Source organism: Cuculus canorus, chromosome 15 (genome assembly GCF_017976375.1).
Source record: "Cuculus canorus isolate bCucCan1 chromosome 15, bCucCan1.pri, whole genome shotgun sequence".
In the NCBI taxonomy this organism is placed as follows: domain Eukaryota; kingdom Metazoa; phylum Chordata; class Aves; order Cuculiformes; family Cuculidae; genus Cuculus; species Cuculus canorus.
The window spans coordinates 14987602-15015464 of NC_071415.1; the positions used below are offsets into that span (position 1 = coordinate 14987602).

General features: G+C 42.7%; 2 protein-coding genes across 3 annotated transcripts; one reads left to right on the forward strand and one right to left on the reverse strand.

Annotated features, from left to right (window-relative positions):
• The first annotated feature begins 535 nt into the window (after positions 1 to 535).
• RAC1 (Rac family small GTPase 1) lies at positions 536 to 15301 on the forward strand. 2 transcript variants are annotated; one of them, XM_054080461.1, is made up of 7 exons: positions 536 to 778; positions 7436 to 7507; positions 8848 to 8965; positions 11253 to 11309; positions 12699 to 12761; positions 13462 to 13621; positions 13784 to 15301. In XM_054080461.1, exons 1-7 carry the CDS (start codon positions 744 to 746, stop codon positions 13912 to 13914), a joined length of 636 nt encoding a protein of 211 aa, XP_053936436.1. In that variant the 5' UTR covers positions 536 to 743; the 3' UTR covers positions 13915 to 15301. The 2 variants fall into 2 exon arrangements, with proteins under 2 accessions (XP_053936436.1, XP_053936437.1); XM_054080462.1 differs by lacking the exon at positions 11253 to 11309 and having other exon boundaries at positions 553 to 778; positions 13784 to 15289.
• Positions 14830 to 27810, reverse strand: DAGLB (diacylglycerol lipase beta). The gene is made up of 15 exons (XM_054080458.1): positions 27659 to 27810; positions 27167 to 27318; positions 25552 to 25726; positions 24659 to 24920; positions 23312 to 23437; positions 22232 to 22359; positions 21774 to 21900; positions 21322 to 21405; positions 20800 to 20877; positions 20322 to 20402; positions 20103 to 20230; positions 19556 to 19624; positions 19388 to 19460; positions 18136 to 18389; positions 14830 to 17031 (listed from the first exon to the last, which is right to left on the reverse strand). Exons 1-15 carry the CDS (start codon positions 27751 to 27753, stop codon positions 16839 to 16841), a joined length of 2025 nt encoding a protein of 674 aa, XP_053936433.1. The 5' UTR covers positions 27754 to 27810; the 3' UTR covers positions 14830 to 16838.
• Positions 27811 to 27863: the final 53 nt, after the last annotated feature.

The window sequence follows — 27863 nt, forward strand, 5'->3', positions numbered from 1 at the left end:
CCAAGATTTTATCCTTTTTGATATTTTACCAGTGGTGAGGACGTGTTTCCCACGAGATCCCCTGGATACATGTTTCATATCATCACGCTTCCTGGGATGTTCGGAATTAGGCGGGTGCATCCCGTCCCAGTCGGAGTGAGAGACGGGATCCAGACTGTCAGGAGGCGGCTTTCCGTGCAGGGCTGGCTTATCACCACGCAAACGCGCCGGTGCCGGGTCCACCCCACCCGTGAGGCGGCGGCCCTGGCCCGTGCCCGTGGCCACACCCCGCATGAGGCCACGCACATCACATTTCAGCGAAACTTCGATAATCAAAACGATCATGCGGGTGCCTCCCCGCTTCTGAGACGGGGGCTGCGTGCAGGGAGCGCCCCGGCCCCTGACGACGTTAAGGAGAAGGACATCGGCCGCTCCCGCCGGTAACTGAAGCCACACCCCCCGCGACGGAAACACCCGAGTGCGCCCGAAGACGTCCCGAAGCCCCCACCTCCCCCGACGGAAATACCCGAGCGCTCCCGAAGCGGCTCCCCGTGCGGGCGGGGCGTCGCAGAGCGCAGCCCGGCCGGATGTGAGCGGAGCGGCCGCTTCCTGTTTCCTCGCAGTCCTCCCTCTCCCCGCCTTGGGTGGTGGCCGCTGCCTCGTCCCCGCTCCCCGGCACAGGGCGGAGGCGGCCGCCGGCTCCTTTCTCGTGCGGCGCTCCCCGCCCGCTCCGCAGCAGCCCCCGCCGCCGCGGCGCAGCCCCGATGCAGGCCATCAAGTGTGTGGTGGTGGGCGACGGGTAAGCGAGGGGAGCTGAGCCGGGGGGGGCGCGGCCGAGCCGCCCGGGGGGTGCGGGGCCCGCCGGGGCGGGGGGAGGCGCCGCGGCTTCCTGCGGGGGGCGGGGAGGGCGCCGAGGGGCGGTGGCCGCGGGCCCTGGTGCTGGGCAGCGCGCAGGGGCCGGGGTGCGGCCCGTCTGGCTTGGCGGGGCTGCCCCCGGGGCCGGTGTTCCACCCCGATGCTCCCGGGGCCGGTGTCCCACACCCCCGTGCTCCCAGAGCTGCCTCTCGGTGCTGGTGTTTCAGCCCCCGTGCTCCCAGAGCGACCCCCGGTGTTCTGCACCCCCGATGCTCCCAGAGCTGCCTCCAGGCTCCGGTGTTCCGCGCCCCCCACACCCCCGGCCGTGTCCCCCGAGCTGCTTCCCGTTGCCGGTGTTCCGCACCCCCCGTGCTCCCGTGTTCCGCAGGCCGCTGGGCACAATGAATTGACTGAGGGTAGTAAAAAAAAAAACAAACCCGTGCTTTTTATAGCTTGGGAAATGGAATATTGATTTGGAATATGTTTTGTGAAAGTAGAGAACTTATGACTGTTTATAGCTTGATTTTTGACGTCTGGTTCTTGTAGTAAAACAAAGTGAAATGTGCTGAATTCTGAGCAGATGATGAATGCTTGTGAGCAGGGACTTTTTCTGGGAGCGTGCATCTGGTCTTGTGAGGCTCCTGCTGAAGGAGACTGGTAAAGCACTGGAAACACAAATCGTTCGTGATGTACTTGTCCAGAAAGAACTGTTGCACCTTCAGCATTCTAATAGGGTACCGCTTATGAGGGAAACAACTTGAGGATACTTTTTAGAATCAAGTTAACTTTTAAGTTTAGCTGTTGAAATTCTGTGTTGAAATGCTGGAATTGTGGGGACTCAGGTGGTAGGTTTGATACTTTTGAATGTTCTCCATGATGCCACTCCTTCCAACTCAGAGGCACGCTTTCTGTTACTGGATGTCAGTGCTCGGGGGAACATCATAGGCCAGCTGGAAACAAGACTCGTCTTATGCAGTTTGAAAGTTTTTTTTTCCCGTAGGAAAAACAAAGATCCCAGTGTAGGCTGAGTATAATCGGTATCACAGCAAACTTCCGTAGACGATGGAGGAGCGAAGTGTAGCTAAATGGTCTTGCCACTGTCTGTAATTTCATGTGATGGTCTAACCTTCAAGCTATTTCTGTGGGGTTTTTTGTTGTTATGTTTTTGAAGATGTAAAATCCCTAAAAAGGCAGCTAAGTGTGGTTGAAAGATAAACTTCTCTGTATATAACAAATTTATTTTGACTTGCTGTGTAAGATTTTGAGCCACAGGAACATGCAAGTGGTAGCTTGACAAATGAAACTTTTTCATTGTAATTCGTAGTATAATTGTACACTGTTATGTGGTTATATTGATTTTAAAACTAAAAAACTTGCTTTTCTGTTATCAGTTATTTTAATTCAACTGAACTGTGTTGTCTGACAACGCTGTAAATAAACACAATGCATCATGTTCGGGTGGGGAAAGAAAGTCAGTTTACTTCCTCCACTAGATTTGAGAACTCAGTGCAGACAAACTGTATAGCGTTTAGTAATTCATTCAACAAAGCAGTGCTTTTCATAATTTCCTTTGTAAACTATCTCACTTCTAAATGTATTTATTGCTTTTTGTCTTGGAAATTGAGGTAGCGTAGTTCTACCTGAGTGTTGTATATGTGTGGACAAAATACAGTAAGAAATTAAATTTATTTTCCTTCCTCCTTAGTTAGAAACAAATCTCTCCTAAGGTTCGATTCAGCTACGATTGCTAATTTTTGTGGCTTTGTATCGTTCTCCATTCAATGTTTTTAAAAAGCAGTTAAATATTTGGGTTTCTCTGTGCTGCTGCTTCAAAAGTTCAAGCATTGCAGGTATTCTAGGAAATGTGTCATGTTTGTCTTAGATAAGGCTAAAGCTTTAGTGTTTCTGTAAAACAATGCAAGTTAAAGATTTGCTTATGTAATATAAAACTGAGGTATTGTTTCATGTACTCTCCGCAAGGATCGGTTAGGAACCAAATAAACAACGCTCTAGAAGTACGTGTGAGATGATTATTTTTTTAATTTGTAAATGAGTAGGCAGTTTCTCATGCCTAATTCATGTTTGTTCTTAGAGCTTAGACTAGTACCTGTTTAGACAGCTATTTTGACTAGAGAAACATAGCATGTATACAAGGTGTGCTATCGTATTTCGCCCTTGTGTTTTTCCTTCACTGTGAGGAGTGGGGAAAAATTGCTTTGACTTCTCCATGATATAGAGAGGTAGGAATGTGCAGAACAGATGAAGAGTGCTCCACTCGAGTAGCTGCAAGAATTGCAGTTGATTGACACTTGAGAAAAAGCGTCGGTGTGAACTATTTTTAGCAGCTTTTGTTTTCACGCTAAAAAAGCAGCTGTTAAGTGGTATGAAATCTCCAGTGTTGTGGTGTAATGTTAGGGGAAGCTCTGCGTTTTAGAGAAGCGATTACTGGATGCCACAGACATGGTCAACACTCGGGCTCTTTTGTAGACATTTTTTCATTGTAGAAACACTGCAAGAACAAGTGCAGTGAATTAAGAGTCTCTGTCTAGAGTTCTGCTTAAATTGAGACCTTGTCTGCTAAAGCCATGCTCGGTTTGTTTGGTTGCTTGTTGAGAAGAGGATGGGGGTAGGGTACTTGGCTTCTTAATTGTGTGCAGGGCAGTGTTTGTGTCAGAAGCTGAATGCCTTGTGTCTCTCCAGTGCAATCTGTAGAGAGTCCAGTGACTTGAAATCTAACAGCTTGTATTACTGAGCTTTTAAACTTTGAAAAATGTGGTAGTATTGTAGGTACTAAGCAGCGTATTTGGGAGAGGGTGTGTCACAGTGAGTAAAATGGCTTATCTGGCAGAACCGTCTGTAACTAGACCTTCTATAGCAGAAATACTGAACTTCTGATCTGAGGATGGTACTAGACAACTCTCAGCTGCTGCTTAACACTTGAGTGCCGACCTGGGCTGTGCATCGTGTGTGCTAGGGAGGGAGGACATGTGGACTAGAGGAAGAAAGAAACTGCATAACCAAAGCTTTTTCTGAAGACTGTCACCTGTTTGCATATATCGGGGGTTTCCAGAATTAAACCAGCAAGTACTTCAGCTGGCCTCCCTTACTGTAGCTGCAAATGGGAACTGAATTCTCACAATTAGTTTTCAGTTGTGAGAAAGCAGGAGACTCTACCATCTGCAGCTCTGGTGCCTTTAGAGTGGAAGAAATGCTGGTGCAGATCCTCCAGTGGCATTTTCAGTGCGTGTCACAGAACATGGCTCCAAGAAGCTCTAACACACTGGGGAAACTTTATAAAACTTGTTAGTGTAAACAAGGCCAGGAGAGAAGTTACATGTTTTGTTTTCATGAATTAATACACATGTGGTTATATAAATAGATGGATTCCGTATGGTACCCAGAAGCAGTGAGGGACTCGGTGCTCTCCTTTGTGAGTCCTTCACTTATTGTTAGGTGGTTAAAATGCCGGATTTCTGTAGGCCATATTTTTAATTACAGCCAAATGTTACTAGTTTCATTTATGTAATAGTGGGTGGACAGAGCTATGATTAAGTAGTTGCTAGAAGTCTTGTTATGACTAATCTTGGTTTGGTGTTATTTTAGTTTCTTGTCTCAGCTTTTATGTGCAAGGATTTATACTTTGCCAAACAGTTGGAGATCTTTTTAGGGGAGTTGCTTTAGTACAGAAGCTAGAAGTTTAAAAAAAAGTTGATAAAGAACGTAGAGGGTGTACTTTATTTTTAAAGGTAGGCATTAGTGTTTGGCAACTATAATGATCTGATTCGTAGGGCAGTGAGCCAGAAGGCGAGGAAGGCAGGAAACCTACATGGAGTGAGTCTGAAACAGGGCTGTTGGACGTGTTTTTTCTTGTTTAAATTACTCTAGCTGATTGGTGCTGCAGAAACACACTACAGGCACTTGTGAGCTTGGAATGCAATCTCTCACCACCTCCTTCCTGTGCTGTTCTGATTAGCCCAAGCAGGCTCACCAGTTGCAGTGCAAGGCGAGTGAAGGAGCATGGGTACAGAGAAGAGTTTTTGATCATTGCTGAAAATGTTGAGTTCAACATTGATTTGTTAGAAGCTTAAGTTGCCTGTAATGAACTTACTGGAAAATGAAGTGTCAGACCGAACAGGTTCTGAAGCGTGAGAACACATAGCCTCTGTGCCTCCAGAAGTTTCCTGAAGAAGCTGGCTTTTGTTCCTCTCAGTATTCTGAAGATTTTCATGTTTGTCCTTTATAAGCTGGACCAGCGCAGCCTGCTTTAGTGTTGTGAGTGCAATTCAGCAGTATACGCAGAGATCTAACTGATAGCTCCGGGAGCTAAAACAGCAAGTTGTCCTTACGGGGGAGGTGGAGTGAATAGCTTTCCTTAACTTGTTGTTCTGGCTTGTTAGACTTGGTGAGTGCTAGGGCAAGAGATGAGATGGGATCTTCTCTGTTGAAATCTCTTAAATTAGCTCAGCTACGTTGTCATACCGTTCCCAACTCTTTCCCACAGAATTTTTTGAACAGCGAATTCCCTCTGTTATGTTTGAGCACAGGTATATTTCAAGCCTGTTACTATAGGAAAGTGTTCAGAGATTGTACTTACCAAGAATAGAAATAGATGTCCCCTTTCTTTGTTGTTGCTATAGCTTGGTAAAGAGTGCATGCTAAAACAAAAAAGACATCCGACTGTGCAAGGCATTGGCATCTTGAGTCCATGGAAGAAGGTGTGAAAAGTAGTGTGGAAAAATGTATGGTATGATCAGAGGGAGTTGTAGCGGGTGGGATGTTATGCCATGTGTCAGCTCAAAAACATATAATTACAATTAAAAAATTGGGCATGTGGGATAAAATCCTAGATAATTTTGCATACTGAAGCAACTGTTCCATAGCTCAAGTGTTTAAGCTGATGTCAGATGCTGCTATCAAACAGCTTCTTGGGTTAATACAGTATGGAACTGCTTAAAGGTTAACAGAGAGATTTGTTACAGATGGAGCTACGGCTTACACCATAGCTTACAGTTATGACAAAGCTCAGATTTACTTAACCTGTCTTAAATTGTGAGTCACTGAGTAAGGCTGGGAGCTTAAGGCTGAATGTTAACTAATTTTAAATAATGCTTTGAAGATGGCCTTTGGTAAATCAAGGGACAGTCTGCATGCTTCCAGAGAAAGAAGAAATGCAGTGGTTTAAGTGGATGATAACATAGCAAATTTCAGATACGAACGTCTAAAAATGTTTGCAGCTGGAGAGCCAGTAAGCCCTTGGCTAAAGCTTTTTTCTGTGAGGGTTATTTTGCTTCTGCAGAAGCTAAAGGATAATAAGATATTTTTAACAATACTGTTTAGTTCTTGGGTTGGCTTTGTTTGTTTTCTTTTTTTAATATTAACTATAGTTCTAGGCTAAAACTTAAATGAGTTCCTTTAGCTTGTGAAGGATTTAGTCGGGAGGCTCACAAGTCTAGCCTAGTACTAGTGGCAAGATTATACCTGTAAGTGCGGTGAAGTTTCAAAGTTACTGTTGACAGGCTTTGAGTAAATCATTGTAGTGATAGAACATCTGCAAGACAATGCAGTTTTCCTCGCATGAGAGTTTGTCCGTGCGAGAAGAGCGATCCGGAAGACTGTAAGGCCTCCTGGGCATTATCGCTTCTGTGTGACTAGTCACACGTTCGCCTCTGGAATCTCACACTGTTGAAGGATTATGCACTTCATATGAGAAGCTGACATAGGAACTAGTCTGCAGAGTCAGGAACGCTCTTTGCAGACTATTTTAAAGAGAAACGTGGTCCAATTTAAAGTTTTACAACCCTTTAATTGAAACCATAACATAAATTCAGTGGTGTCATTAATCTCATGTTTGACCCTAGATAAGCTGTGGGGAGGAGGGTGGAGAGGGAAAGAAAAGGCTGCCAGAGTTTTGAAAGAAACCTGGAACAGAACCTGGTCCTGCCCCTGTTGGAGGCTGTTTGGAACTAGATCTGTGGGGAAGGGTTCGGTGCTCCAAGTTCTCCAATACTGGAGTGTAATTTGCCTATCAATCATTTCATGAACTGATTTAATATTTGACAAATGCATGCATGGAGTCATTTTGCAGCAGTGATAAATGTAAGGATTATCGCTTGTGTGGTTTTCCTCAAATACTCAAAAGTAATGAGGTGTTGAGAAATTATACTTTTCAAGCTTTTTCAGACATTTGAAAATATGCCGTTTTCTGGAAAAGATAACAGTTTGGGAGTTGTAAAGGGTGCCTGGAAATACTTAGGAGTTGATTCTTTTAATTTCAGGGAGTTGGAGTGAGGTTGTCGTGGTGGTAGTCGGGTGACTAGCAAGTGTTAGTAGTCTTATTAATATTTGTGGGGGCTTTTGTCTAAAGATTAACAAAATGTGGCAATTTACCACCTCACAAAATGGATGTTTAGGTTAGATGTGCTTTCATTGCCAGTAATCTTAAGGCTGCAGGCTGTTAGCTGTTTTCCTGCACAGTAGTGACTGCTGGCACTCAGTTGTTCCTTAGATGACTGTATGTAATTGGTCTCCTTCCCTAAAGGAATATTATTCCTCATTCTTTAAGACGCATATTTTTCACATGTGAACTTTCTTTTTTTTACAGTGCTGTAGGTAAAACATGCCTACTCATCAGTTACACAACCAATGCATTTCCTGGAGAATATATACCCACTGTGTAAGTACTTATAAAATCCTAAGAACTCATTTATCTCACCTTCTCTGTGCTTACTGCCATTCTGGATTCCTTGCTTGAATTGGTTGCAAGCACCCCACAGTTTAGTCTTAAATGTTTGAGTGTCTGGGGGTGGATGAGCAGCACTTTGGGCTTTGACGGCATGACACTGGTTCATGCTCCATTGGTTTTGTCTCTGCTCACTAGGCCTGGCTTATTAGGGACTAGCACTTACTAACATTTTATTAGTTGCTGTTCTCTTTTAAATTGATGTGTCATTTCTGTCTCTATTACCATTCATAATAAGCAGTCCTGAGGCTGAACAGCTTGTAAAACATCCTGTCATAGTCAGAAATAGTCGGTTTATGTGACAGGAGACTTCTTTTAGTTCCCTCTACTTTTTGTGCTGCTGTCAGTCCTGTGCTAAGCCACCCGCAGCTCCTCGGGTGTGATTGTTGGGATTCATTTATTTTGGTGCTTCCTGTTTTCTTGTACGTAAGGATGGGTTGGTATCGGTATTAGTGTAGTTCTCTTCTTGAGGGCCTGTTAAGGGGAAGGTGTTTTATACATGGGCAGCAGCTTTGCCCTTTTCAGATGTCTTTAGATTTGTCTGTCTTGCCGTCTGTCAGTACTGATGTGTTTTTTAGATAACAAAATACATTCTGATGAGACTTACAGATGACCATCGTTACCCTCCCAAGGTCTTGTTGTCTTAATTACCCCTGTTTGTCTTTTTTGGTCTTAAATTCTGATTTTTGTGTCACACTATGCTTGTATTCCCAGTGAACTTAGTTTAGCCTTAACAAGTTATTAAAACCTTTGGCTGTAGTAGTGATGAGATAAAATCATGCCTCTACTGCCCCGTGGTTATTTTAACAACTTTGATATTTCATTGAAGGGGTTTTCGATTAGCAGGATCAGTAAGATTTCTTTCTTACCTACTGTTGTTATTAAGGATTCCTTGGTTGTTCTTCATGTAGCTGCTATTCTATATCTTACAAAATGAAAGGGATTAACTTGCTGAGCATCCCACTAAGGCTGAAAAGTGCTTGCTAAGTGCTTCACCTGCTTTCCTGTACTTACTGAGATTAATACTTTGTTTGGAAGAGCAATAAAAAGGATGACTTTGGTTCAGACTGGACCGAGTCTGTGCATATTTTTTTCCTTCCATTACCCAACACCAGGCCCAGTATCTAAAGAACAACATTACTGTTCAGCGAAGCAGAAGCATTCAATAAAAATTTTTTTGTTGTTGTGTTCCCATCAAGTCCCTGTAGGAAAAAGTCCTTGGGTACCCTGTTTTACTGCAAGCTACTGCAGCTAACTCTTTCTTTACATTTTAGTTTTGACAACTACTCTGCCAATGTAATGGTTGATGGAAAACCAGTCAATCTGGGTTTGTGGGATACAGCTGGTCAAGAGGACTATGACAGACTACGTCCACTCTCTTATCCGCAAACAGTAAGAACTACAGTGTGAAACTAAAAAGAATACGTACAGCTTTTCCTAACATAAAAGTTATTTCTTTTTGAATCTCTGGAGTTGTATTTATTAGTAGCAGTGACTTGTTGCAAGCTACCTTCCTTCTTCCTACATGCTGTAGCTCTAAGTTTATAATCTTCAATGTGCGTACAGTTGTACATATGTTAAACCTTGCACGCTTGTGTATTTGCATACACTGGTGTGTTGGCTTTTGTGTACTTGCAGCCTCAGAATCAACTAGACTGCTTGATTTAAAACAAGAAAAAAACAAACAAAACCCCTCCGAAACAAAAGCAAAAAACCCCTTGTGAATAGTTCCATCAGCGAGTCCATTGATTTTAAGGTTAGCATGCCTGCCAAAAGCAGGGTTTGTTTTGGTTTTCAGGCATGGTGTTTGGCTGCAACCTGACACTGTCACTGCTAAGCACTTGATATTGTTTAGTCTCTGTGAAGATATTCTAAATGTGAAAGAGGAAGCACTGAATGAAGATATTATTGGTACTGACAGAGGCTGGGTTGCAGCTTTTGAATGTACGTAAAGCTGTGCCTATTTTATTACTTATTGTAGTTTGTGCTGTAACGTCAATATAAATGTGCTTTTGTTTTCTGTGCTTGCAACTAGTTAAGTTCTGTCTGCTTGCTGCCTCTTCCCTCGTGTAAGGAAAATGCTGAAGTAATCTACTCTCTGCTTTCCATGGAGACTCCAGCTACAGTTAATCTTTGTAGAGGCTGGTTTGTTAGTCTCTTTAGAGCAATTACTTTTAACTGGTGGAGCTGGGCTATAAGTAAAGAAAGGTGGTAATTTGCAGGGGATTTTGGCATTGATTACTGTTGTTGTTAACTGTCAAATATATTCAATGCTAACAATGTAAAACACAAAATTGTTTCACGTATTCAACAGCATAACTGCTGCCTTGAATAATGTGAATCTTACTTAATGAACTCTGGTGCTTTTTAAAGTAAACTGTCTTAATTCACTATTTTCTGTAATTCACTACTCACTAACTCTTGCAATTAGGTTTTCCCATCAATTATGCTACCTGCAATGGATATAAACTTCCCAGTTGTAGACAGCTCCAGGAGAAATGCAAGAAATATCTACCTTCTTTAGGAAGAGAAACAATGAAAGGTTGCTTCTCACTAATATTTAGTTTATTTATGGGATACTTAAGAGAATTTAAGCTTTGCTTAACATTGTAAAAATATTTTCAAAAGACTATCTTGGAACAGGAGAAGCTGTGTGGGAAAAATCACTCAACAGTCCGAGAGAGTTGTAAGAGTGAGCATTATTCTCCCCTGTGGCAAAGGGACAGAATGCATGTGCACATCTTCAGCCTGGTAAAGTAACAGTGGCTTTCTGATAGGCTGCAAAAGAATTCCTTGTCGATCTAAACATACTTTTGGGAAAAAAAATCTCTTCCATACAAGCATGCATAACTGCAAAGTGAAGGCTTGAAGTTTTTTTAGTTTAGTTTTTAGAGCAGAAAATGAAACAGGGTGGTAGGTCTTAAACTTCTCATGAAGCAGTTGTCAGATGTTAGACTTGTGCAATACGTAAGATTCATCATCACTTAAATGACAAAAAACCACAGAGGAATAGAACAGTGGTGCTGATGAAGCCTGTCTTTTTTTAGGATCTGCATTCAGCCTCCCTCTTCCTTCCCTGTGCTGTTTCACACTCGCCTCTCACATGCCCTTGTAGGCTTTTGTTTCCCTTGACGTACCCCTGAACGGTGTGTGGGCACGGTGCCGCAGGCATCGCTGATGACTTGTTCAGCCACCCAGCACTCCAAGAGCCAGTAACTTTGCAGTAAGGACTTGGCCATAATGGAGCATTAATTTGTGTATTGTTCCTTTATTTTTTCTTCCTTTAAAATAGACAAGAATTTAATACCTTCCCCAGAGTGTATTTGAAATCTACTCTATTCCCACAGTATTTGGGGGAAGGCAGAAGTTGGGACAGACAAGGTCGTTAACTTTTTTCCCTCAGGAGACCAAACCAAAAAGAAAATTAAGTTAGGAGGATGCTTTTCATAAGAGGTTTGCTCTTGCGAGTCTTCTCTGACAGTGCAGACATTTACCAGTTTATGGGGAAGTCTGGTGGTCCGTTCTGGATGCAGGCGGTTGGTTGTGCTGGATGACAGGGCAGCGTCTCTCTTAGGAAGAAAAGCCATGATATGAATACCTGTGAGCACAAAGCACTGACTGAGAGAACGTTTTCCCTTAAATCCGTTTTAGGAGTAACTTTATCTCCTGCTGTTATTAGGTTGGAGGAACCAATGGTAAGAATATATCTTCCAGTCTGACAGATCAACCCATTGCCGTATGTAAAACTTTCAATAAACTTCAGTTCCAAGTTCTCTCATCTTGTCTTGCTTACGATAGTGATAAATTGGCCCCTATTTTTTAAACTACTTTTTTTTGGAACTATCGAATTGCTAGATCTGAGAACTCTTATCAAATCTCTTTATATGAGTTGCTAAGACTAAAGCTTTTATTGCAAATAAATAGCTTTGCCACCTATTTTATTAAGATTGGTAGTGTGTGAGACACCTGAAACCTTCAAATAATTCCTCATGGTTACACAAACATTTTGGTCTCTGGAGATAGTAAAGGAGAGAGTCTGCATAACGTGCAGAACTTCAGTCACCATAAACCTGCAGAATTGGAAAACAGAAGTAGTGGCCATAGTATCACATTATTTGATGTTGTTTCTTTCTTCTTCTGGGACGCTGCTACGGAAACTTGTTGGGGTGATGCATGAACAACTGGGTTGCAAGTGCTTAGCAGTGCAGATGTCAGATGCTGACCTAACAAAATGCCTTGAAATGCAGCACAATCAACTAACATTCTGAAATCCCTGATTCTTTAACACGTTTGATACCGGAATATGTACGGATGCAGAGGTAGGTTGGAAAAGTTGGGCTTGTTTGAGAGATGCTTGAGCTTTGGGTCATACAGCAAGATTACAATCTTCATCTGCTTAGAGAAAATTAGGTGTGTGTTGTTCTGAATGATTGTAGACTACAGTGTCAGGGATGGAGCTCACTGGTTTTTGAAGTGTATCCTGTACCACAGTCAGTGTCAACATTTGCTCTAAAATGTTTTTACCTGCTTTTATGTGCAGTCTTTTTTTTCCCCTTCAGTTGAAAAATGAGATGTGTAAGATCCCTGAAAACAGCTGCTTTTCTCTCTGCTTTGTCATAATTTAGAGAGGGAAGGAGGGAGCTTTGAAGTTTTTAATGCCCCTTTCAATCTTAATTTTGTGAAATTCTGACATCTTTTTATACCAGCATTCCGTAGACATGATTCTACAAGATTCTTCTAATTTGGGCATGGAAGTAATAATTGTAGAAATTACAATTATAGAAGTTTTATTCCATACCATATACTTAGCCTTTGTGGTTTTAACACCGCTTTAGAGCGGTATGTTAATAGTATATTCATATTTTCAAAAAATTGGTGCTAATGGTAACACTTTGCAACATCCTGTGCTGATGAGTTTCAAGGTTTTCAAGGCTTAAATCGCTTGGAAGTCTACACTTCCCACCAGGAAGGCCTCCTCTGATTGTCACATGCAGCTGTATTGTCGACCTTGCCTTTTGCGAGCGTGCTGTAGATGAGAGTGCGATGGAGGTATCGGCCTTTTCAGGGCAATGAGACTGCAGAGTGGTTGCTCTGCTCCGCTAACTTCTATCAATGTGTTTTGTAGGATGTCTTCTTAATCTGCTTTTCCCTTGTGAGTCCCGCTTCCTTTGAAAATGTCCGTGCTAAGGTAAGTATAAGCTGGTATAACTCTTTTATTTCTAAGTGTTCACTTTATAGCAGCGCCTGGAAAATATTAGGTGATTTTTAAAAAAAGAATATTTCTTTGCGGGCAGTGTGAGATGTGATTTGAGAAAGCAGAAATCCAGCTGCTTGGCTTCTAAGTCATGGAAGTTCAGGGCATGTGGAACACTAAGCATGTATTGTTCCTGAATGCATCGATAGGATAACAGCAGTTTGGAACTTTCCTTTTAATGCAATTCAAAGAAAAATGTTAAACAAATGCATGTAAAAATTAGGTTGGTACCACTTGTTTCTTGACTCAGCCAGCGTTCCAGCACGAGCTCTGCTCCTGTGATGGAGTCCTTTATGTCTTTGGACAACTCGTGTCTGTGGCTTTGTGGAGACCTCACAACTCAGAGGTTTCTCTGCACGTGGGAGAAGTGCAGGTCAGGGCTTTTCTGGTGTGTGGACAGAATACCTGTTAGGGTAAACTTTTACGTTATACGGAAATGCCCGTTGGCTTCATTAAAATGTTCCGCAGTTGTATGCTCTTTTTTAATACTGCCGTAATGGTTCTTTACATTTTTGTAAGACATCTTCCTCTTTGACCGACTGCCAGCGGTGTCATGGACACCGAGCCTTTCGGGTGTGAAGTTCGAGGGCCTTTGTGCAAATCTGCTCCCGCAACCTACAGTGTTTCTTTGCAGTGGTATCCTGAGGTGCGGCACCATTGCCCCAATACCCCCATCATCTTAGTGGGCACCAAACTCGATCTCCGGGATGACAAGGACACTATTGAAAAACTGAAGGAGAAGAAGCTGACTCCTATCACCTACCCCCAGGGCCTTGCCATGGCAAAAGAGATCGGTATGATGGCAACAGGGTTGTTCTTGGCGCGGTGTATATTTTGTTTGTGGAAGATATATCTTAATTAAAATAAAAGCCTGGCTTTTCCTGTGGAGCTGGGAAGGAGGAGTGCTGCTCTAATTGTAGAAAACTGCTTTGTGATTGCCTTTTTGCTTTCCACAGGTGCAGTGAAATATCTAGAATGCTCAGCACTTACACAGCGAGGCCTGAAGACAGTGTTTGATGAAGCAATCCGAGCAGTTCTTTGCCCCCCTCCTGTAAAGAAGAGGAAGAGAAAATGCCTGCTGCTGTAAATGTCACCCTCCCCCACCCCACTCCAAACCCTGTGCTTTGCTCGGAACAATGGAGCATTCACACTCAATGCCAAGTTTTTCTGTTATAAATTAGTTCTCTTCCAGAAATTCTTGAACCGATCAAGTTTCATGGTTTAATTTGTTAAAAGTATGAAAGTTACCTTGCATTCTTCAAAAGCAAACTCCTGAAAAGACAAACCTATGTAAAGCCTTATTTTTAAAATCCTATTCTTGCTCAATTAAGTGTTGCCAAACTCTCTGCTGAACTAAGTTGCATTGTTGTGCTACAAACACTAAGCACTAAACTGTTTTTTAAAGATTCTTCTTGAAGATGACTCTAATTTCTGTTAGGAAATGCAAAAACACTTTCTAGTTTTTCACAGTAAGTAACAGTACCTTACGATTCGCAAAACACTGCTCTCTAATGTGTTTTACTATTACATGTTTCTTCGGCCCAGTCATTGCCTGGCATGGTGTTATCAAACCTAAATCGTTGACAATGACTGACACCCTTGAGTCACAGTGTAAAATGCTTTGTTGTTGGTAAGGGCTTGGTTGCAATCTAGTTCTTGCTGCTGTGATTTAAAAAAACAACTAACCATTCTTCCTGACGCGTGTCTGGTTCTTTGGACAGCACAGTGTTGTGATGGATAAGTGAAATCCAGGGTTGGATCAAACGATAGTGCCAGAGGGTGTTTGGACACTGTACGGATGACTGACACTACACTGCAGGGTAGCTGAAACGGAATTCTGGTACAGGTGAAATGCGGGACCGCTTCCTCTGAGGGGCAGCAGTGCAAGAGGTTGGTGCTGAGGGGTAAATCCCTTTGAGCGTCACGTAGGGCATTCATTTAGGTACAGTTCTGAACCGGTCATTCCCACAACTGTTGCGTAGTAAATGCTTTCCTTGTAGAATCTCTTCTTATTGAGAAGTATAACGTCTACTTTAAAATCTTTCTAATAGGAATTTGCTCTTTTTTTTTGTAGAGTAGAATTTTCATGCATATCCTCCTTATTTTCCTGGTATTTCTGACCTAGTAAGTTATACGCTTTCTGAGGAGCTTTTAGTCTATTAACTAGGTGTAAAAATCATGTGGAACAGCTTTACACATCTTAGTGATTTTTATATTTTAAACCTCTGTAAACTCTGGACCTTCTCCAATGTCCCTGTTTGCCAGATCCCCCCCACCGCTGTAACATTACTAATGCAGACAAGTGTTCTTTTGTCACCACGTGTACGTGTGCAGCATAGACAGAGTAACGGTAACTTGGGTCTGTGAGGTCCTGTAATTAGTGCTAATGTTCTGTCCATCCTGAGCTGGCAGGAATATGATGTTGAACTATACCCTTTCAACCACTAAAGCAAAATTTAAAAATTAAAAGTTGCGAAATTGTGAAGTTTTTACATTGATCTTTTGCTAATGCGATTAGCAGTATGTTTTGCATGTATGACTTAATAAATCCTTGAATCACAGGTCTGCTGCTGCGTGAGTTTCTGAGCACGTGTTGTCATTCCTGTACTGTGGAATAAGCCTGGTGGCAGTGCCAGCAGCAGGGGGTGTACCTGCCTCTGCGCCGGCTCCTTCAGCATTCACTGCAGTACTCGAGGCCTTGCATTATCCATTCCTTGTTTCTGGCTCCTGCTGCTCCTCGTGCAGTGTTTTAAAGCTGCTGCCAACCAGGGGAAAAATGCCTGTTTCACGCTGTTGTGTGCAAACAAAAGTGCTTCCTCTAAAACTGTTTCTTTAACAGTCTGTCAGATGGGGGTTCTGCAGTGGTACAGTTTGTGCCCAAAGGCCTTGGGTTTTGCTTCTCCCTGTACAGCCATGGCTGCCCTTAGCTCCGCAGGACACGGGGCTGCAGCACTGCGGGAGGACGTGCAAGTCCGCCCTTTGCTGTTGGCGCTGACTGAGCAGCTCTAACCGAACACGTTTTGTCACACCCAACATACCTGAGCCTAACAAGGCAGATTTTTAGAGCGCATTTTATTTTGTTTCTGTGTTAAGCATCACAGCAAGAACACCCACAACAGTTGTTCTCAAACTCATTGTATTTCTTTTTCTATAATTTTTTTAATTAAGAAATGTTGCTGAGCCTTAAAAAAAAAAAAAGTTAAAATAGTTTAACACTAGAAACAAGGAATTCACTTTTTTTAAATCAACACAACAGTTGCACATTTTTGGCGGGACTGGCTCGGCGCTCCTGGTAGTCGGAGCTTGAGTGAGAATGCCAGGGCATGAACAATTCATTTTCTCCTTCTCATTAAGTAGGTGCAGTATTAGTTTAAAATCAACACAACCAATCATGTGAATCAACAACTAACAGAAGACAGGTAGATTAAGGAATATTGCACATGTAGATCCAAGCAGCATTCAGCCACACCACAGTCCTTAAGAAAATAGTGCAATCAGGGCTCAGCACTGCCTGTGCCAAACGCCCCTGGCAGCTGCCCGCAGCCCTGCTCCCGTCCCCACCGCAGCGGGACAGAGCAGCCCCTCAGCGCAATGTTTTCGCAGCGCCCTCCTGGCGGCGCAGACAATGGCCTCGTGGGACTTCGAAGCAGACCTGGATTTGTTGATGTTTGTGTCGGGCTGGGCTGGGCTCCAGCACGCGGGGCCCGAGCTGCCCTCATGCATGCACTCTGGTCAAGTACTCGGCTGGCGCCTTGGCCGTCGTGCCCCAGTGTCACAGGCTTAGCTGGGCCTTGTCAGATTGTCCCGTTTTATTAAAGCTCAGCCTTCGGCATCAATGCAGAATCTGCGCTTTCGAGGTTGCTGCACAGGCAAGGGCGCCAAGACCCTCGTTTATGTTAAGCAATGGGAGAGAAGTACTGAAATCCACTTATGTATGAAAGTGGAAGGTATCCCGAATACTCGAAACCTGCAATTAAAAACCTGACTCCACACCTCATCTTCGAGCTGTGGTTATACTACATGGGTGTTGCATTCTTGTGCTCGACAAGAAATACAAGATCCGTGTTCCTGAGACAAACTGTTCAAAGCTTTGAGCACAACATCTGGCATGTGGTCCGTAACCATCTTGGGACTTATTAAAATGCTGCTGAAGACCGTCTGGTTTGACCATCTTGCTGTGTATTTAATATCTGAAGAGCACCACCTGAAAAACAGAACCACAACCCGAGCTCAGACTGTCAAAGCTGGTGCTCGATGCCCAACGTTGGACAGACAACCTGGAGACTTTAGGCCTTGCTCAAGGAGGAACCGGAACCTTCTCCCAGGGGGAAGGTGGGCTCCCAAAGAGCTTCAGCTCTGACCTCCAGCAAGTGGCTGGAAACTCTGCCGTTAAACATCCCTGAAGACAGAACTACAGCAGATGATACTGCGCCTGAGCAAGGACAGAAGCTACCCCATAATCCTGCTCAAAGAAGCATGGAATGCGGGCTGAGCAAAAGGGGTTGAGGGGCTGAGCTGCGCACGTTCACAGGGGTAGTGTCAAGTTGAGGGAAGAAGTCACAGTGGTAGCAGTAGGAGACGAGATGCTGCATTTAGTGCTGCACAGCTGATGTACCTGAATTGTTATTTTACAGAGTGGTACATGGTGGAGGCTCTTGGATGTGAGTTCAATTAAGAAAAAAACATGATTAACTGCTGTGCTGTGCAGCAAATGAAGGAAAATAAATGAACTCAATAAAGTAAAGTAGAAAAGCAGCTACTGAAAAGACCTGCCAGGTCACAGGTGTTAAAAGAACCTAACTTGTAAAACCAATATTAAATTCATTAAAAGATGTAAAGCTTAAATAAATACTAATTAATCTACTGAATGGGAGGGAAAAAGCAGATTTCTGCTCCAGCCCTTTTACAGGCAATAGTTTGCCTCTTTCTCATCACCAGTATTCGTGCAACTTCTCAATAACTCGGTATTTTGTTGTGATTTCCCTGTACCAGGACAGCAGACTGCAAGATCTGCAGCATCCCCAAAGCGGAACTTTTAACAGTCCTACTGTGTAAAACCATCACCTGCGCACATGCGAGTCCGGGCAGGAGGAGGCGCACAGGCAGGAAGAGAAACAGTTTCCAGGGCTTGAACCGAAACAGAAAGAAGCAAGGAGACACAAAAACTGAAAAGCTGGCTAATGTGTAATAACCAAAGACAAGTGTTGGAGATGTAGATGAGATGCAGAGTTGGAAACAGGTGCTTTGAAGGTCAGAAGTGGCTTTAAGTACATCTCAGGAAAACAGGACAGAGGTGTTCATTCCTTACCTGCTACAGCTGGATTCTTCTACAATATGGATAATCCTTCCCGGAAGATACAGATGAGGATACTGAGGCGGTGAATTTAGGTGCGATTCATCCTCAAGGGTGTTGTATGAAGGTGACCGATGAACCATTAAACTCTCCTCAGCTAGGAGCGGCTGCGTGAGGTCACCCTGGTTTCTGCCATCCAGTTCAGTTGGGAAGTCATCTGGATCTCCTCCGAACACCTCGTACCAACACCCACGCAGCAAAATCTGGTACTGAATTCAGAAAGAAAAGAAGTCGAACTGAGGTTTGGCATCTCTTCAAGTAACCCACTCTGGTTGTGTGCTTGCACGTACATCACGTGAAACTATCAATTAAAAGACTGAAAATGACTGTATGCACACGCTCCCCAAACTCTTTGATAAAAGACTCCTTACCAGTTTTCCCCACTGGAATACCTTATTTAACCATTATCTAACCCGAGCCACTAGTAACACTATGGAAAACATTGCCATCTTTACCAGTTGAATGTGTAGATTATGCTCTGCAGATTTACCTTTTCTTGCACCTGTAACTTTTAACTGCCTGTTACCTTATTCTGTATTTACAACATCATCCAGACCTCCTACACAACTCCTGATCCTTGGACTGCATGGCAATCTTTCAGGTACGGCAGGTTTAATGTTAGGTGTTCAGAAATGGCAGTTTTGAATCTTTAAGCTGCTCCTCTATTCCTCCAGTATCACCTTGCCAGACACCACACTCTTTTAGCACTTTGAAAACCGTGCTTCTCACTAACAGTAAAAAAGTGAGCAACTAACATAGTAACAGAGAAATACTTGCTTTCGCACTTAATTCTGAAAGTAAAATTTAAATAAAACTACTAATTTGTTTACTTACTGATACTAAATGGTTACTAAATTAAGTAATCTTACAGATTTTCTGTCATTTTAGGTGTGGGGTTTTTTCCCTTTCTTTTAATTTTTCAATAGGTTCCTTTATCAGCAAAACTACCATACAGATCATTTCAGGTGTTGGATATTGTGCATAGATACCTTCCAGGCCATTTTAAATCTCAATTTCCAATAAGACAGCTTTAAAGCTACAGGACAAAAAACTAATAAAAGTGTTGAAGTAAAACCAAACACTTTTGTTCCAAAACACAATCGTCACTCTCATCATTAAGATCAAAAATACACACACTAATTGTCACTTCACTAAAGCTGAGGCTTAACCCAGCCAACAATTCCACCCAGGAACTGCATTTAGTTACCTTGGGTCTGTTGCAGTTTGCCACAATTCTCACTATTCTCCTCTTTAAATCTTCCATGTTGGGCATACTTAACCTGTTTAAACACACACAGAACAAAATAAAGCCAAGCCTCCCATTCTCTCCAATCTAATGCATCCCTGAAAGGACTTAAAACTATTCCCATCTCACCTTGCAACAAGGTCCTTTCCAACAATGACCGAAACAATGAAGTGCTTGGTGTAATCTGCAAGTGATTTGCTTAAAAATAAAAAGATGCATTTTAGATACACTTAAGAGATTGGCACATTTTAGTTTTGCGATGACAGTTCTCATTCAATAAAAATACAAATACGTGGCAACAACAGCATCATTTGCAGTCAGTTCTTCACTGGCTTCCAAACCTACTCGCTGCAGATGACAGCAATTTCAATGCTGATTGTTATGGTATGTGTAGACGTCAGACAGGCCAACCTAGACTAGTCAGGTGTTTTATTTCAGGAACATTTATTTTAAGCTCTGATTACACCACTTTACAGAATCCACTAGATATGTTTCATCCTGTAATATTCCCCAAACTCAACTGTAACTTAAGATGAAGCAAATCTAATTCTAGCAGAGAATATATAAACAAACTCTTAACACAGTCAAGCTCAGTGCTATCATCTAACATATGCACAAACTACCTTGATGATTTTTTACATCTCGGACATAGAACCAAATAAGATAAGTCTCTTACCTTAAAAGTCCTCCTGGAGGAGAAAAGGCGTAACATCTTAATGTTGGGAAAGAGTTCCTGAGCATGATCGCCAACACAGAAGCTGTTCCACCACCCAAACTGTGACCAACTATCACAAGTTTGTATTCCTATAGACGGAAAGAAAAGACTGAAACATAGACAAAGAAAAAGCTTTGTGCAATTCTTCTAGCAAACCGAATTATTTGGAAGGTAACTTACAGGAGCGATTGTGAAAGCCTGGTTTAAAATTCCATCATTTATTAGCTTTCGATAGATGTAATTTGCAGCTTGAGTTATTCCCTACAAGACAGTATTTGAGTTAGAAGAGAAGGGTACGTCGAATCTGAAATGTGATACATGGATACTTTAAACACAACACCATCACAGAACAACATTCTCTTTGCAAAGCTGGTTTTCTCTTTTAACGCGCTCCTGACAGAGGTCTAGTTATAACCACATGTTCTGGTACATAATGGTAACGCAGTTTTTTGAATATTTAATAAGGACAAAGTCTGACAAGAGGATTACATTACAAATTCTACCTTGCAGTTCCTGAGGCAGTATTAGATTCAACTACCAAGTCACTGAAACTTGTGCAATCCATCTCACCAGAAGAATATTATTAACTAAGGGATCCCAGGTGTTTATAGTTTATTTCTGCTAAGACAATTTATAAACAGCTGCAGGCCGCACACACCTTATGCACAAAGCCGTTCTCTATAACATCCTCCAGTGTCAAGTCTTCACAGTCTGCTGACAGATCCGTGAGAACGTCCTGTAACCAAGATGGCTTTTGTCAGACCTCTCTGCAGGGCTTCACGGCCCTCAGGTCGTGCTCTGCTACTCAATGCTGTCAAGCTGACTTCCAGTTTGTAAGCAACAAAACACAACCCACCATAACCCACCACCCAGGCAAGCAAATACAGCGATCACAATTCCACTTTCTGCAACTATTTCCAAGCTGCAAACTCAGGCATTACAAATGTGACTCCACTCACACGGAAAAGGAATTACCGCTGCCCACCCTCCACAGTCTCTTCCAGCGGCACAGGGAATATTACCCATCCCAAAGACAGGAGGGCTTACAGCTTAAGCTGGAAATTGTTTTCAAGCCTTGAGTTGTTTTCACATGTGCCCGTAATGCTAGCTACTAGTTAACCCATTTCTATAAAGCTAACTATATATATATATATATTTATATACACCAGATGGACGATACCTCAAAAGACAAAGTTCCTCTTACTGCAACCACAATAGCTTCTTTTTTGTGATCCAAAGCAACAAAAAATGGAATCTCATAGATCTAGAAGGGAAAAACGTAATAAGTAAAGACATCAACTTTTTATAAGAATAACGATTTGTTCTCACCGTCCAAAAGCTCTTATCGAGCTCTTTTTATTGTATTATGTAAAAAAGCTGAATTATTTTCTTATCAAATTATTACTAATAAGTGCCCTTATTGTAATACTGAGACAGATTTATGTCAATCGTTTCGTGCTTGTTCCCTTAGATTAGGAAAAAAAATAATCTGAACTGATTTTCAGGGCCTGTTTGCATTTGGCTTTGCATCTTTCAAGTTATAAATGCTGAAGGCAAAGTAGAAATGTCACCCCTTGCTTTCAATGAATTAATCACTAAGGTTTTTGCTGTAAGTCTGTCCATATTGTTTACCTTGTTATGAAAACTGATATGAATGAAGTCCCTGTACTGCAGTCCTGTCATTTTTAGGATGGATCCAAAGTGAAAATTATGACGATCGCTGCCAGTTATATCAGAATCTGTTGGTCTATTTCTGCAACTACCAAACAAAGAAAAGAAAAACTTTATGTTCAAATTTTTTAGGTTTCCTTTCCAGGGATCAAACTCAGTTATAATCACAAAAGGATTTCTGCTAGCAATCAAATGCTGTTTTTTTTCTTTTTTTGTTTGCAATAGCATTAGTAGTCTGATACAAGTAGTCTACCCACAAATCTGGTTTTGCGTGAACAGCACCTACCATACATTTTCAGTTCAAGGGTTGGCAAATGCACCATAGCTACAGGACTATCAGCAGAGCAAACATTTTACTTCTGTTAACACTAGTTAAATAAAAGGAAGCTATATATTTTTAAGCTCTTGATCGAACCTACCAGTCACCGCTGAGCTTACAGAGTGCAGTAAATGGGTTGGTGTATATGTAGTAGGGCCAACCATAAGCAGCTGCAGCAAACAGCATATAGTGAGCAGCAGTCTCCAGTTCGATATCCAAATCATCCGTCTGCAAGGACACAGGGCAAGAAAAGGAAGAAAGGCGTGTTAGGCAGCCCCAGAATAAAATCTGAACAGAGACTAGTCAAAATCAAGGCATGATGAAGCATGCGCTATCCCAAACCTCAAGATCTAAGAGAAACAAAAAATAGCCACTTACATTTCAGGAAAAAGTTTGTGTTTATTTACATAGCTACACAGGCCAAGAATCTTGAAAAGCCCCCATGAAATCACTTTCTTCCAATACTTATACACTGATAAGCTCAATACTGAAAACAACATTAACTCCAATCAAGTCACTTAAGGATGGCAAAGGAATGGCTAAGGGCCTCTCTGGTAAGGATTTTTAAAGCATGACCTCATCACATTAGGTGGATTCAAAAGCAAGTTGACAGGAATGCATTGGTTGAAGTTGAATTATATATGTAAAGCACAATCCAACAGGTGGTAAAATAATTTACGGAGGCATTTTACCACAGCAGACCAGCAAAAATCAGACAGCAAACTGTCCCCATGCATCTGCAAGCATTTAAAAGATTCTGGTTTTGCTTCTTACCTTGCCTGGATATTTGCAGCAGACATAATTTCAACAGACACAATACTAAAAGATCAGCTTTTCAGTTCTGTGCAATAGTACTAATTTTCTCTCTGCTCCCTTTCTCTCCCAGCTCTTCAATGATGATCAAATGTTCTAACTGGTTCTTTTTAGTACTTAATTCCCCATTCACATCTAAGTTCTACTTACGCAAAAGTAGACAAATGTTTTGACTGCAAATTCATCAAGGTGTTTTCACATATATATTAATAATTTAAATTGTTGTGAATTTTTATAGGAATGTTTTATCTCATTAATAAAAACCACAAACACCAAAAAACAAATTGCACAAAGAACTGTATTTCAATTTGCTCTGGCATCATCTCCTAGAGTAACTGCACCAGAGGCTGCAACAACCCTATCTTACCACGAGAGATGATGGAGAATGACAAAGGACTTCTTCAGGGTCTTTTGGGCAACTTTCCATTTTATCTTGCTCTTGGTGGAGCAGAGTCAAACCGGCTGCTATGTCACTGGGCACCAGATCAGTGTCCTGGGCAAAGAAACAGGAGCGCTTAAAAAAATCCCACTTCAACACGGCAAGACTATCTCATAGGAAAATGCACGAGGAATTATATTTTTCTCAGTTTATAGAAATACATTTCACTTGGAGACAACGTGCACTGGACAAACAGGTCACAGCAGCATCTAACCTCCCACCGCTTCTGTACATATTGGATGTTTTCTCCAATAACACTGATGCCAATTCTACACATGAATTTGATCACTTAACAAAATACTCGACAGAGGACCCACTTAGCCATATAGCAAATAACGATTCAGACATTATTGATCACCGTTCTATACCACTATGTGAAAAGCCCTCTATACTGAGAACGAAGAAGGGTGTTACACAGGAGAAGGCTTAATGGTTTTTATTCAGCTACCTGGGGCAATCACCTCTCCGTATGACTTACACCCTTTACGCTCCAAACCGCTGAGCCCGCTGTAGCTATAAACCAGCATGCCCAAGTACTGCTTAATAAACAAGAAGCACTAGGTTTGAAATCGTGAACAGATTTCAAAACCAACATTTAACTACGACTGCCCAAGCAGCAGGAGACATAAATTTGAGCTTTGGCTGGCTGTGCAGACTCCAAATTGGCAGCTGCAATCTGTTTCCAAAAGGCAACTTAAAGCACGTGCACACTCTAGTCTGGTACCCGCTTGGAGGTGGCTCTGATGGGAAGACTGCCTTAACATGATGCGGGGCTCATTTTTTTAATAGTCAGAAAGTAGTCTGATTCTTTGCTATAGGTATGACTCCTTACTCATCATTAGTAGGAAAAACATCTGGATCTGCACATATTGAGGAAAAGAAACTCACTCTTATTCTCCCGATTAGATACTCGCCTAAGGAGAAAGAACACTGTCTTCCTGGCAGCCTAATCTAGTGGGACGTGTCCCTGCCCATCGCAGTGGGGTTGGAACTAGATGATCTTTAAGGTCCCTTCCAACTCAAACTATTCTATGATTCTATGATTCTCACAGACCTTCCCACATGCAAAGGCAAAGAAACCTTTGTTAAAGGGAAAATCCGTGTTGTACACCTCATATGAGAATCACCTTTAAGCTTGAAACTGGCCTATTCAAAACCTGATTTCACGGCACCCGGGAGTAGGAAGCTCTGGCTGAACAAAGGTACATGTGTGCTGCAACATCTGCAAACTCAGAGTTAGTGAAAACAGAACATAAAAAAACCTCTCCATCTTACTGAAAAGTAGTTGCGGAAAAGTTCTGCAATACTGGTAAAAGCCACTCGATGGTCATCATCTTGCACGATACAACAACACAGTAATCTAATTCTTTTTTCCCAGACTCTGGTGGCAGTGTTCTTCACATTATACAGCAACTGCCCTGACTGACTGCTTTCCAGGTTCCGATCTACACCACTGGTGAGGTAAAACGTCTTTTTGCCCCCAAGTGGATCAAAGACGATTAGAATTCCAATGACAGTAAAGATGATGATAACCCAGCTGCAAAACAGAAGGAAGTGGGATGAAAGGTTGTAAAACCAGATACTTCTGACAAGTATGCAAGAAAACACAACGAAAGATTATAACAGACAGGAAACAGTTAGGTAAGAAATACTCTGTGAACACTATCTGTTCCTCTCCTAAGTGTGCATGTTTTGTTATTGGGCCTTCAATGCACTACGCACAAGACCGAGGCAGCCAGCTGATTTCACAGAACACTTTGGAACTTTGGAAACAGCAACCCAGATGTGTGAAAGCTCTATTTTCCACTACCAGTTCAGTTCAGTTACTACACACTTCACATTTATCCATTTTTCTACATTCCCACCTGTCCTTCTTACCCTTTTCGATCTTCAGCTCCTTTCCTTCACTCTAGTACATGCTCTCTCAAGGCAAGTAGTTCAAGCTTGTTTAAGGAAAGGATATAAACTCATTCTAGCTGTCTAGATTTAAAAATTCTTCTCCTTTCACAATCAAAACCCTTCTGTGAGAAACTACAATAATTTATAAGAAATATCAAAGTCTCCAACTGCTGGAAAAGCCTTCGATAAACACATAGAAAACATATTTAAGCAGTATTTTCTGTTTCATGTACACTAACAAGCTTAGATTTCAGGGGAAGCACCTTTACCTTGCAATAACTGTCACAAGGATGATATTTATCACAGTCTTCTCACAGTGCACACTGCTGTCAGACACCCACACAGCTCCTACAACAGCCCAGATGAATTCAGGCAAATAGAGAAATAGGCGAATATAAAGTAGCTTGGGAAGTGATTTTCTCGGGCCTGGATTAGAAATCGTTCCTGAAAATACAAGGAAAATTTTAAACAAGAACTGTTTACAAAAGCTTTTTCAGTACATAAAATGCTACCCGGATACACGATCCCTCCGAGTTTTGCAGAAAGAAACTTAATTGAAACTATATTTTCATACCAACAGAAAGCTATCACTGAAGCTGAGACAAACACCAAATCACTCTCTAGTAAGAGACAGCTCTGCAGTGAACTTGAGGCAGTAGTGCTGTCCCCAGCATAAGCCAAAGCTGAATTCTGGAGTGTTGGCTCACCTACAGTTCCCTTAAACTTCTGGTTTCATTATTATTCTGTTTGGGTTTTTGCTGACTGAGTATTTCATTTTTAGATGCCACTTTGCTGAGTTACAATGAACGTGCTGTTTACTGAGTCACTGAACAATAAATTCCTTCACATTTTTATTTAGGAGAAGGAAAGTAGGGCCATTACCAAGACAAACACTTCTTAGACTATTTTCTGTACTGTCAGCTTACTAATCACCTCTTACTTTTAGTACTCCTAGATAATAAAAAAGGGAGTAATTTTTGGCAGCTCAGCTCCTTAAACCAGCTCGTTGATCACAAGACGATGAGGTAGCGGGGCGTGAGGATAATCTGTAAAGGCTTAAAATTCTGCAGAACAAAAAATAACTTTGGAAACTCTTTTCCAATTGTAAAGTTGTGGTTCACATCCAGTGACAAAGCTGTTTAAAAAGCCCCTGATTCAGTGGTTCCTTATTCCCACTCCCAGGTTGCAGCCTGTACTGTAGCAGCATGCTTGCTTATACAGACATAATCAGAAACTGTGGCTCCTGAAAACGGCTCCTTTCCCTTCCAGCTCCGTAATCCAGTGTGTGAGTTCTCCAGTCAGGTTCACCACTGGGATCACTAACACTCATGGCAGTTCAGTGCAAGCAACAGTGCAAGAACCACTGCTTCCAAACCCACAGGTTACAACCACAATCCAAGACATCTCACCGTTGATTTTCTTGGAAATTCAGCCTCAGAATTTCCCCCAAGCTACCCAATGCAGCTAACGAACTTCTGCGAGATACGGCTACATCCGCCCATGCAGAGCAAGCCTAATGCGATACTTCAGATGTGAAACAAACTTGGGATAAATTCCCTCATTTCCTGTTAGACTGAGCGGTGCCCCATTCGAGGTCACGTACTGATGGTGAATGCGGAGAAAGTTTTCAAGATACTCCGACGGCAACGAATGTATCACCATCAGCTGCACTAAAGCTGTTGTGCCCACTTATTATTTTAGATTTCCGACTTACAGAAATAATACCATTACAGCAAAAATACCAACGCTGACAGCTTCTCAGGTCTGACTACCATTAAAGCAATATTTTTTTTTGCAGTTTTTTTCTGTTAACAGCAACTCCATATTAAAACGAGCAAACACACCACCATCCTGCCAGGCAAATATAAAATATGAACTATTTACCTTGCATGCTGACGTATACAAGAGCAGATATCACACATATTATAGAAGCGAGGAGAACAAGGAGGATGAGCAAGTAGGTGCGCAGCAATCCTCCCCCAAGACAGTTAAAGTGCCCCTTGTGAACGGTGTAAAGAACGAGAATGCCGATCCACCTGCGGGAAGGCGAGAGCACAGACGTGACGGCGGGAAGGGACAAGCGCAAAGCGATCACCTGGTAAACACTCTTCATCTTAGCGAAAGCCTTCCACGAGGATTAAGGGAAGAGTTCTACGAGGACTTTGTCAGCATGAAGCGACTCTGAGCACACTCAGCGGCAGCCGCCACCGAGGCGTTCGCAGCCCGAGCACCGGGCTCGCTTCGCGGCGCCGCTCAGGGCTCCCCCCGGGCCTGAACAAAGGAATCACCGCGGGGGGTTCTGGAAGCACCGAAGCCGCCGCGATCAAACACCGCCCCCGGGTGACCCCGCCCGGCCCCGCGGGGAGCGGCCCTCACCACACCAGCCTGACGCAGAGCTCGAAGGCCCCCGGGAGGACGAAGTCGTCGCTGCCGATGGCCCAGCGCCTCCCGAACACCACCAGCCCCGGCATCCTGCGGCCCCGCGCACGGGGGGGTACGGAGGGGGGGGGCCGCGCGCGCGGGGCGCTGACGTCATGACGCACGCGCGGCGCCCCGAGCTGCCCCTCCCATTGGGCCGCGA

Coding starts and splice junctions, on each gene's coding strand:
- RAC1 (XM_054080461.1), top strand. CDS start 744: ATGCAGGCCATCAAGTGTGTGGTGGTGGGCGACGG. Junction 7,508..8,847: donor GGAGAATATATACCCACTGT/GTAAGTACTTAT, acceptor TTTACATTTTAG/TTTTGACAACTACTCTGCCA. Junction 13,622..13,783: donor TGCCATGGCAAAAGAGATCG/GTATGATGGCAA, acceptor TGCTTTCCACAG/GTGCAGTGAAATATCTAGAA.
- DAGLB (XM_054080458.1), bottom strand. CDS start 27,753: ATGCCGGGGCTGGTGGTGTTCGGGAGGCGCTGGGCCATCGGCAGCGAC. Junction 23,438..24,658: donor TTTTCCGCAACTACTTTTCA/GTAAGATGGAGA, acceptor TTCTTTGCCCAG/GACACTGATCTGGTGCCCAG. Junction 20,403..20,799: donor AGAACGGCTTTGTGCATAAG/GTGTGTGCGGCC, acceptor ACTGTCTTGTAG/GGAATAACTCAAGCTGCAAA.